This window comes from Leptinotarsa decemlineata, unplaced genomic scaffold, assembly GCF_025532065.1.
Source record: "Leptinotarsa decemlineata unplaced genomic scaffold, Ldec_3_MD MMD2_P_RNA_scaffold_6, whole genome shotgun sequence".
Classification (NCBI taxonomy): Eukaryota; Metazoa; Arthropoda; class Insecta; order Coleoptera; family Chrysomelidae; genus Leptinotarsa; species Leptinotarsa decemlineata.
This window is the reverse complement of record NW_027412533.1, coordinates 7,724,511-7,736,916: the sequence shown is the minus strand read 5'-3', so window position 1 is coordinate 7,736,916 and position 12,406 is coordinate 7,724,511. Positions and strand designations below refer to the sequence as shown.

Here is a 12,406-nt window from a genome sequence, read left to right as displayed (position 1 = left end):
GCAATGAAATATTCGACACATTGAAAGTGAAGAGTTGAAATTGTTTACCAACGACAATAAACCGATGATTGAACGAAAATAAACATAAAAGTTATTTTTCTGTTGATCATTACAAAGACTATTTTTCCACATAAAGGACGGTACAGAAAATCATCCTAAAATATTGCCTATCAAGGTTATATGGAAATTTTGTGTAAAACAATTAACAATCTTGGTTTTTGGTGAAATAATAACCAACAACATGAGTTTTGAAGTTACTTATTGTCCTTGAAAGCAGAATTATAATATTTTTTTCTGATTGAAGGTAGATATTTCATTCGATACGAAAATATCAGATACTACCTGATAAAAAAAATACACAAATTAGAGTACAAAAATTATGAAATGCAGAATGAAAACAAACTTTAAAATGCTAACTGGCCACAACGTATTGAAACTACATCCATATTATTCTGATTTGAAATGAAATAATACGTTGCTGTGAAAAAATTATATAATGGATATCCTGGTACGAGAAACTATATTGTTTTTATATTAGGTTGTTTCAGAAGTTTTGTCCGTTTTGTTGTCATGTGCTTTTGTAACGCCCTATCTCAATAAATGTTAATTCTACTATGTTGTAATATACACTGATCAATAGAAAAATTAATACTCTATACAATGAAGCTGTTATTCTTTTTCAAATTATAATTTTTGCGTCTTTTCAGCTCATTACTATATGATAGTTGTTAGGCGATTTTCAGCAAATTTCTTTACGAATTCTAATTGAACCAAAACCGCCCAAGAAGTCAACCAATTATTTGGCAATGATGGTGTTAATGAACGCACTGTTCGACGTTGGTTTGGGAAATTTCGCTTCACAGATTTTAGCTTCAAATATGAGCCCTGACCTACAATAATCATCTAAGACGAGCATTAGAGGACCCTGGTGGATACTGACCCATCACAAACGGTGGAAGAACTGGGTACTGGTAAATTTAAGAGGTCCGATCCTACTCCACGACAAGGCCCGACCGCAAGTGATCGTCGAACTATTTTCCGACTACGTTCATATCTCCGAGATACACTAGACACCTCTTCCATGAGAGCCCCTTGAGAACCGTCTCCATCAATCTCTCGAAGGTCGCTTGAGCATTACAAAGCCCGAATGACATTACCGTGAACTGCCACAATCCTGAGCCGATGGTGAAAGCTGTCTTTTCTCGATATTCTGTGGCCAATCCAACTTGCCAATATCCACCCTTTGAATCCAAAGTCGAGAAAATTGTGGAGCCGGCTAGCGTGTCTAGGGTGTCGTCGATTCTTGGAGGAGGGTAGCTGTCTTTCTTCGTCACGTTATTTAGTTGGCAATAATCCACGCAGAACCTTGTCGACCCGTCCTTCTTCTTCAATAATACGACTGGGGAAGACCAGGGGCTGTCAGAAGTTTCGATGACTCCCTCTTTTTCCATATCGCTGACTATTTTGTCTGCCTCTTCTTTCTTCGCAAGAGGGAGTGTTCTAGCTGATTGCCGAATTGGTCGGGCATTCCCAGCGTCGATTTTATGCTGAACCACATTCGTTCTTCCGCATTTTCCTTCTCCAGTATCGAAGATTTCCTGGTACTTCTTGACTAACTCCCTCAATTTTGATCGGTGAGTTGGTGGTATGTCCTTGAAGGAAATGTAAATGAACTTCTTCAACTCTTTAGGCAAGTTGTTATCTTGGCTAACCGAACTGTGTACACCCCGTATTACTGAGGAAGTAGACGAACAATGCCCCAGCATTGTTCCTTCCTTCAAGGTAACGGGAAAGTAGTTGACATTCATGACCCTAACCGGCACTACTTCATCAACACGCAACAGGGTCTTTCCCAATGCGATTACTCTTCTGTATCTTGGGCTCGAACATTACCACCTTTCCGTTGCTCGCACTTCCGTCCAAGCGAGCCTCCAGGATGGTTTCAGCCCTCTCAGGTACGCACACGTCTTCAGCCAGCAGGACCCTGACCATCTCTTCGCTTCTTTCATGAAGCACCAGCTCTTCTCCGCCGACACGTAGGACGCCGTCTTGAAAATTCAGCTCTAACCCTCTGGAATTCATTATGTCCATTCCTATAATCGCATCGTCATCGATGTCCGCCCCCAATGCACGGTGGTTCAATTTAATGCTACCCAACACCAATTCAATTGGTAGTTCTCCAAGTACAGTGGTTGGCTCCCCTGTTGTGGTGCGTAGCTTCCAACTTGACGGTTCAATTCTTGCCGATGTATTGGCCCAAGAATGGTTCCCGTCGCCCCTGTATTTAGCAGCATGGTGCAAGGCTCGTTGTTGGCGCGTTTTTTATGGAGACTTGCTGGTTACAGGCCGACGAATGCCCCTTCTCATCGACCCCCTCTAGGTTTCCTGATTCGTTATTGGTTCTTTGAATGCTGGACATTTGCTACACGGCGGCTTCATGGAGAACTTTCCTGGTGCAGAACTGACTTCGGCATCTTTCAGTTCCGGGATTGAGTTCTCGGTTACAGTTTCTGCAATGTGGGCAGAATCAACGATTTGGTTTTGCCAATTGCTAATTGTTTCCTTTATCTTGCTGATTTCTTCCTGAACTTTGCCTGTCCATCGAGTTTGCTCATTATTGAACTCAAATCACCCCCAGTTATCCCACAGTTTCTTCTGTAGTAATGATTTCTTTCCAGAACAATCTAGCTCCCTCTCTTCCAATTCGGCAACTTCCAAGTCCACTAGACGCACTTTCCTGGAACACATTTTGTCTCTTATTGTCTATTTTCCGAAAACTTGTATATGTCCACTTATTTTAATCGAGTCCGAAAAACACTTATTCACTTCCACAAGTCTATTTTTCGCAAGAAAGGTCTTTCAATTTATGTTTCCATAGTCCGGTAATGTCCACTTCTCGAAACACAACGAATCACCAGCCTCTGTGCGCGAACAAATAAGTCTTATAGTCAATTTCACCGCAATACAAAAATTGTGCACCAAGCGCTCACAGATTTATTTAACAAATTCACTTCTGATCACCACTTGTAACAGATTAAAGAATTAACTGTCTTAAACAAATTTATTTCAAACAATATTTCACTATCACAAACTAATTTATTCACAACACTTAGCAACTAACGCTTAATTTATTTCCACTATTTGAATTACTTGTTTAACGGCTCGATTCACTTTCTGAACTTCTCTGCCCTCTTGGCACAAGAAGCCGGCCTTATATATCGGTAACGATCGTTCTAGAATTCGTTTCAGTACTCAACTAGAGTTTAACCGGCGGTTGTGGAATGCATTCCTTTTGCGGTGATGTCATTTGTTTGTTCGATGGCCGACATATTGGTCAGGGGTGGATTCAGATTCGTTACAATAGTTCATTAAGTAACACACAAATTTTTCCAATTCGAAAAATTACTCCAAAATGAATGAGACGTCCCGACCTTCAGACTTATCTCCCTTTCGAACCACGTTTCAAGGTGTAAATTATTTTTGAGAAGCAATAGAAAGTACATGAATTAATATACGATATAACTATCTAATTAGTACCAATTCAATAAAATTCCAAATATGAAGTCGTTTCCTGATATGAATTGCTTCCTAATTTTGGAACTGATATTCAAATCGACCACGAAAGAAAAAAATATTAAATGTCGCAGACAGTCAGAATAACAAGAATAAGTACGAGAGGAAGGAGAAAATTGAAATATGCAATATGAATGAGATTTACAGTGTTGCTATAGTTCATATCAAATGTTAGTGACGTCACGACCATCGTTTTCACCCGATTTAGAAAAAACTGACAAAAATGTTTTCACCCATGTGGTGATTCCAAGATCATCTCTGTTGTTTTTGAGATTATCACGTTCAGATAAACATAGTTCATTTCTATGGAGTGAAATATCGAATCATTTTGCGTTCCACACAGCATACATATTTTTATGTAGCTTTCAATCCCTTACGTCGAGAAGAACCTGAAATTGAAAACGGAATTATCTAGTGATCTGGAAGGGTTCAGAATTAAGAGTTCAAAGAAAACGATTTGCTCGATTGCTACGTCATGATGAGTTTTCATCAATTTACTAATTAGTCTATAAATAACGAACCCGTTACCAGAAACAAAAGAATTTGGGGTGTTCGCCCTATAAGAAATGAAACCGATCAAAACTCAAGCTGTAAGCGTATTACCATTACTGATAGAATTCGTGTTAGAATCGTATTAGTTTAACATCACCGATAAAAGCAGAAGTTTCTCAACATAGCTTCCACCCGATCCGCAGCGTTATGCAGATTTATGCAGATGAGAGTTAATGGATTTTCAATTACGAACCAATAATCATATCGGGATCAGATAATAGGGCGAAACCCGCAGGGGAAAACCTAGTACATGGGGTTTAATTCGTTCCGACGTTGAAATGATGATCGGTTGGGCATTCTCTTTATTCCAGAAATAATGGATACGTGAGTAATTCATATTGATGGCTATTTTCCTGGATAATCAACTCTCGCAAATGGTTTGCCGGTGCTTGGTTCATGTGACGTTATCAGTATATTTTCCAAATTTCAATGGATTCAGACTTGAATAATGAAGTTTAGTTCATTCCGACGTGGCACTGTCTCTTTTCCAGAGATAACTGTCAGAAGTTTCACACTTACTTTATCAAATTCGAATTGTTGTAGGCTCAAGTTAAGTATTTTAAAACACAATTTCGAATATACATTGTAATGGACTTGACTCATTTTTCAGTACTTTTATCTCCCTAACTCAAATATTCTTACCACTCTTGAAATAACATTATTACATTTTTTATCGGATATTTTTCATTTATGAAAGCTGTTGCCAAGCAAATTGAAAAAACATTCAATTTTCTACTTCAGATACAATGATAGGAGTAAGCTTGGTATTCAAGATAGGGTTGGCACATTGGGAAGTATCCAATCCCTGTCATAAAATTTGTGAAGATGATTACCAGCCACATCACAAAAAAATCTGAACTTCAGTTGAGAAAGACCGTAGTATCTGTGTCCTTGAGGAACTCAAGCATCTGAAGATGCTTCGAATAGAAATTGGTGCAAATACGAATTCGAGCAAATAATACGACCCAAGGAAGAAAATGTCGAAGTAATTTCAGATAAACCGGAAAATGGGAGAGCTTTTGTGCCCTATGTTGAAAAGAGGCTCAATGATATTCACGACGGAGAGAACCTTCTGATATAGTCTCAGATCAACTAGGTACCTCAAAAGACCTTCTGCAATACTAGGGTACTGTAGGTCAGTCTACATTGGAACCAATAAGATGAATGTTGGATTTGAATCGCTGTAGATTAAATCCATTCATGAAAACGTTCTCAAGAAGTTTATTCCACCCAAACGCAGTTCTAAAAATGGAAGAGTACTAAAACTGTGAAGCTCGAAGTGTGCCAAGTCACTTGAACACTTCTTGTGAAAGTATCTATGAGAGAGAGAGAGAGACGAATCTTCAACCATTCATCGATGTTCCAGGCTGATGACTCTTTTCTGGATGGAATTCAGTAAGTTCAGGGTATGTTTGAGGGCAGAGCTTCATAAATGAGAACAATTCTCCAAAGAAGGTCTGATCTGAGATTTATGAAGCATCAAAAGTTGCTGAGGTGTGTACGGTTTTCTTGTTCGGAACAGTGTTCCAAGCTTTTGAGAAGCAGCCTTCGCAATTTCAGCGACATGATTGTGCCAAGACATATTAGTATCCATTTTAACCCCCGATGAACTTATCGAATCAGAAAGCGGAATTTTCTGACCTGACATTTTTATATTCGCTTCAGAGTCATTTATCTTCTTGGAGAAAACCGATGCCTGGATTTTTGTGGCATTGAATTGAACCTGGTTACTTTCACTCCAATTTGAAATCACTTCTAGATCCTCATTGAGATATGCCACTTCCTGCTGCCGGTGAAGATGTGCCTCCATTGCCGATGTCCTGGAATCCAAATGGAATGACAAGACAAGTGTGCGTTGATAGTGAAAGTATTCGAGAGATATCCATCGATGGCCACTTGCAGGAAACGTTCTTTCAGAAAGCTGAAGAGACATACACAAAAGTGATTTGACAAGCCATAGCATCGAAGTTTGGCCAGCAAATCCTCATGCAACACACGGTCAAAAACCTTAGAAATATCAAGCGCAACAGCTCTTGATTCTTCATATTTCTTGATTGCATTATTCCATATATGGGTGACATACGATAGAAGGTCGCCTGGTGATCTTTGTTTCCGAAATCCATATTGATGATCGCTCAATATGTTGAAGTCTTTCAAATATTTGAGGTTATAGTGGTTTACGACTTTCTCCATGATTTTTTGTATCACTGATATCAAAGTGGTCATGTTTGGGAATAGGCTGAACGCGAGCATCTTTCCAACAAGAATGAAAAACCCTTTTCTTATAAAACAGGTTGAAAAGTCTGGAAAATACTGGTGCGAGTTCATTTGCACACTTTTTAAGTACGATGACGGGCACTTCATTATGGTAAGGTTAGGTTGGTTAGTAATGATGCTATGGAATTGAAAATTCTTCAGAAATTATCATTTTGTGGAACTGAAAAATCGATTTCAATATATCATTATGATACATTCGACAACAGTATTCATATATCATCATACAAGTTATGACTATACTTCCAATTAAAACTCAATTTCCATGTTTTGAAAGCCATTATTTGCTTATAATGAAAGGGTATACTAATGATGTGTTTTTTTCACTTCAAACGTATTGTGTAATTATCGCTTCTCCTGTAATTAACCTGCATTGAATACCCATAAATATATTCAATTCAACGTGGCTTCATCCATCATTACATAGAAATTTGAGTGAACTAAATGATGCCTCCGATATCGACTTTTTCCACAATACAGTGTGAGTGTAGGCTCTTCTTAAAAAAAGACGTTTTCAAAATGTTCAAATGCTTTGTAACGGGTGATACTATTGTGTAGGATATAAAATGAGTTATTTTGAGAAAAAAAATAATATAATGAATTCGATTTAAGCCTGTAGAGTGCGAAAAAAATAGATTTCAACACCAAAAATTATTTCACACACAATAAGGACTGATTCACATAACCCCGAAGGAATAAAACAACAATCCTTGAATTGAAACTTCCTGAATACTGAATGTATATATGATATCCAAAAATCTCAAGATCATGATCAAAACTAATTCTGACTATGAGACATGGAAACGTAACTCTTTTATTGAAATTGAAAATAATACGCGATGTTGTGGTGATGCAACTAGCAGCATCAGGTAGGTCGACTATTGTTGACAAATAGTCTAGATATTTGATTATTGTGTTTATATATTCGAACAAATCAGTCGTTCTTTTACGAAATCGTGGTTTCATCACGATAAATAACAGTTTTCTTTCAAAAATAGGAACGTTTTAATACAATTTTGAGGTGTTCTAGTATTACCTGCGACTTTCCGACAGCGATAAAATTAACAGCTAGGAAATTATCATCCAACAATTAACATTAACATCATCATCACGTGACTTTCAGGGCCTAGTTTCAACGACTATCACTGTCCTAATCTAATTCTATCAATGGTCAAATAACAAAATTGAGAAATTTCACCTCATAAGGGAAATTAAAAGGTCTTGTGGCATTTCTTTATATATTCATCAGTACTATTCAACAGCTGAAGATATAGACAAAATAGTTAAAGCTTTCGCCGCCGAGATTTTCAGTGCAACTATTTTCCAGGTTTGAAGGTCGCGTATTTTTGGAATTTTTTCCTGGCCTTTCTCTGGCGTGAGTGACTAGCTTTCTCAGAGCTTTATTTATCCTGATTTAATATCTCCGATGAAATATTCAAACTTCAAACCTGGAAAATAGTTGCAGCTGAAGAGATAGTACAACATAGGAAATAAACTATGGATGATACAGAAACAGGTGGTTGAATAAAAAAATTAAGTACAATAGTGAACAACACATGAATGATAGTAGTTAAGTCAGGAGTTGATCCGATCCGTCAAATATAATTATGATTTTTTTTGTATTTTTTGATAATGCCTATCACCCAAGATAAAAATACCAGTTATTCTACTTGACCAATTCTATTCAGAGCTGATATCATCGAAGATGTATCACCTCGGCTAAAAATACACATGTACTCCGACGTTATTCAAATCTATGGGACGATAGCCGGTTGGGTTGGTGTGAATTGTTTGATTCATTCCCTCAATCGATGGCTGCATGAACCGATGGTTCGAACCGCAAGGCCGGACGATCGATTTTCACTTCTTTTCGTCCACCCTATGTTAACAGTCATACATTAAAAAGTAAGACCTCGGAAACCTTGAACCAAGAGACTCCTGTAGAACCTTCTTCAAAAAACATAATTATCTAACGGTAACTGCATTATTTATACTGGAATCTGTGTGTTTAATAAATAAGCATATATTGAATTTGGCTGCATTCTCTTCCCATTATAACACTTGAAACTGCAGACACACTCTGAAACTCACTGTGCCAACTAAAAACATTACCAGAGACTCCATATTTTACAATGGTGGAAAAATGTACAATCATCTGCCATAACAAATGACTTCCAATTCAGGAAGTTAGTCAAACAATTTCTATCTGATAGACCCTATTATACTTTGGATGAATATTTTAACGATAGCTTTCAACTGACTCACACATATTTTTTATCTTTACTTATCAAGGAGCTCTTAAGTTGTTACTTTTTATGTCTACTCTTTTATAAACTTGACTTTTACTTTTTTATATATACATATCTTTTATATCCTCCATTTTAACAAAGTTTGTACCCATGCACCATTTATATTTTAATTTTTATTTCAGTTGGTATGTATTGCATTTTTTAAGTATGTACTACCCAAGCTTCGTCTACAAGATTATGTGTTATGATGATAAAGCATATTATTATTATTATTATGATTATCATCTGTTCGCACAAGTTTCGACTTTCGAGAGTTGCTGTTTGTAGGGGTGCGACAGCTAGTTAAGGGAAAACAGGTTTCAATAGATTTTGATATACCTGAAGAGAATAACATGCTCATGGATAATAAAATTGAATCATTATCTAGAGTCAGTTTGTATTCAAAGAGCCACGATCGTATTATCAACCCTACTGGAAGTAAAAGTATTGTCAATGAAGTTAAAATAATACAATTAAACAATATTGTTCTCATGAAAAGAGAAATGAAAATTTCCATGTTTTTTACCACTTTTATTTGTAACTAACGTTACTGTAGTTTCGTCCTATATGGACATTCTAAATCTTATACAATACTTTATACAATACTTACAATGCTTTATTGTATACCCCATACAATACTAATACAATACTTAATTGTTTAATTTTGAGAATGTCTATATAGGACGAAACTGCAGTAACGTTAGTTACAAATAAAAGTGGTAAGAGGTAAGACCTCGTTAGTTATTAGCTCACACACCACTTTCAAACCATTTGTAAAAGCATTCAGTTCATCAAAGTGCATCTTCGATATGTCGAATAACACTCCCTACTCAACCTGCTGATTCCACAACATAAATTAGCAAGTACTAGTCGCAATTATCTAGGAATGAGACTGTTCAATAAATTAACTATTGAAATGAAAGATACACACCTGGAAATATTCAAAAAGAAACTGAAGAGTATTCTGTTGAGGAAAGCCTACTACGAAGTAAATGATTTCGAATTGTCCTAAGTTAATTTGAATTACAGTTCCTGTTATTTTTTCATTCTTTTGGTTAAATTTGTTTCAAATTATTACATAATACTCCTAACTCTTATTTATAAATATGACTTACAGATTTGTTAATAATCTATATGGATCTTAATATGTTTATGTTTCACTTTTAAATTTGTTCATATGTCATGTGTTAGTAATCATGTTGTAATTTTACAATGTAAATGCTTTATAATTTACAATTTTATATATGTCATATATGTGTATTTTATGTGACTTGTCCAGACACCATGGTGTACTTGTGACCAATAAAAAAACTAAACTAAAACTAAAACTAATTACTTGCAGAAGAATTAATTCATTCGATACTATCAAAAAATAAGATGTAATAATGCATGGTGAAGTTATGTCTGTCAGATACCAAAATGTTCCGTTATTTAAAAACACACTGACTCTCATATTTGAAGTTCAATAACACTGATTTGTCTCATCGAAAACTGATGTACCAAATAATGGTTCAGCAAAAACTCTTTTTGGTTGCTCATTCACTTATATCTTACAGAAAAACGTAGTCTGATTTGATTTCCTATACACTCTTTTTCCAAACAGCTCATGAATATCACTATAATGATATAATATAATGTATTGATGTTTGTCCCAGTTACATGAGCAATCTCAGAGCAATCTCATACGTTTCTTGGGAAGTTTCAAAGTTTCAAATTAAAATATAATTACCAGATCTTGCACCCTTACATGCCAACAAAAAGTATATAAGTTGTATTTCCACAGTCCTGCATTTTTCTGGAACTTCCACTTTCTAGTAACAGATTCATGAGTTACTGATGCAGAATCCCGCCCTTCAAGAAGTTTGATCTTCCAGTTAAAGATGATCACTTGGTGATTGGAACACGTGTCGTGGTGGTAGTTACAAATAAAAGTGGTAAGGGGTGAAACCTCGTTAGTTATTAGCTCACACAAGTTTCGACTTCTGAGGGTTATCGTTCGTAGGGGTGTGACGGAAAAACATATTTTTTTTAAGACATATATCAGCATTGCACCCTTGCGGAGACGGGGCGGCACGCTAGTATACTATGAAGCTGAATAATAAGTTATAAATTTGCATGTACCCTCTTTGAATATTTTTCTAGGATGCTATTTAGGATATAGTTATCACATAGTTCATAATGATAAACGTTGAATTCAGATAAATATTTTGAATGTCCTTTGGATCAGTTCCTCTTTCGTGTGTTGTTCACAACAAAATTTGGATTGATCAATATGGTTACATTCAATGGAACAATAATATATATTTTCTCAGATTTCCAATGAATAGTTACTGCAGAAACAATTTGTACAGATTGAGTTGAAGAATCGTTACCATATTTCAATTTTTTCACTGTATTCAAAGTATCAAAAGTGAATATAATAAGAAGTTATGACAAATTATTCATTCTGATGCTACAACGCAACGATTCAAACACAATATTTCTTCCATTCCACTAGAATTCTCCCTTTAGGCACCCCTGGCAATATAGCCAAAGCAATTACTTGAAACTCACCTTCTGTGCGAAGAATATTTCATATGCAGCACAAACTCCAGCTACTGTGATTCCTTGCTCTTTGCACAGCATGGCCGTAGCTATGGAAACCATCGAAAACAGTAGATACTTCCATCCTGAAACGAAATGTATCTCGTTATTTTGGGATCTTTTCCGAAGAAGGTTTTAATAATTGGGGATGATGCCAATATATAATTATTGAAGTTGAATCAAGTTTTATAGCAAAAATATAGGTACAAATTCAATCATTTCAAATTTGAGATTCGTTCATTTTTTTATTTCTTTTCATTCTGTAATCATTTTCATCTTTCATCTTGATTATTTCATTTTATTCGTTCAATTGTATTTCCATTTCACGTTCCATTGCTTATACAGTGCGGTCCTAAAGTATCGAATAAATTAATTTTCATCGTGTTTATGAATGCAATTGAAAAATCCTGAAACAAGTAAATTTATATATTTGAAAATTATTCAACTGCCCCATCAAACCCCTCTAGATACTATAGAAGCTTATAAAAATTTTGAAAGGAAATAGGTAGCGTGTGATATCTCAGTAGATGAGTTGAAAATATGAAATATTGCACATAAAGTGACATTTACAGATGAAAAGTACATAGATATTATAAGATTATAATATTCAGAGCAGAGTTAATTTGCGACTATAAAATCAATACGTCGACACAGTGAATTTTTGTAAATTTAATATTTTTTTCAAAAATATTAGTAAAAGAGCGGCGCCCTCAAATTTTACTAATAAAAGGCTATATTTTGTCAACAAAATTTCATTGTCAGTTAAAATATCAATCTTTGAAGCACAAACAATGTCTTTAACAGTTTTATGAGTACAAAAGTGAAATTATTAAAATGCACCTCAACTTTCTATTTGTTAGTTTTCAGTTGGTATCATATCTTTTATAATTTTCTAGTGTCCAATAGAAAATTACTCCTTGCGCCTTCAAGAGAAGTTATTTCACATAGTTCTTTGTGGTTTGTATCTTAGATGAACTGTTGTGTATGATATGAATAATTTCGTTGAGATTGCTATTTAATTATTCATACTGCTTCTATGGAAGCTCCTTTATACTATAGGGAAAAATAATGAACCAAATAATCAGTCCCCATTTATCAGTCTCCAAGTTGACACTTCTTTCATAAATCAGACTTCA

General features: G+C 35.5%; 1 protein-coding gene across 2 annotated transcripts in view; it reads right to left on the bottom strand.

Moving 5' to 3' along the window:
* LOC111504189 (protein O-mannosyl-transferase Tmtc3) overlaps positions 1–12,406 on the bottom strand; it is a 211,923-nt gene that overhangs the window by 76,202 nt on the left and 123,315 nt on the right. For both annotated transcript variants that reach the window (XM_074169909.1, XM_074169908.1), the window contains exon 5: positions 11,241–11,356. In XM_074169909.1, the coding sequence (XP_074026010.1) occupies positions 11,241–11,356 (116 nt within the window). The remainder of the gene's footprint in view (positions 1–11,240; positions 11,357–12,406) is intronic.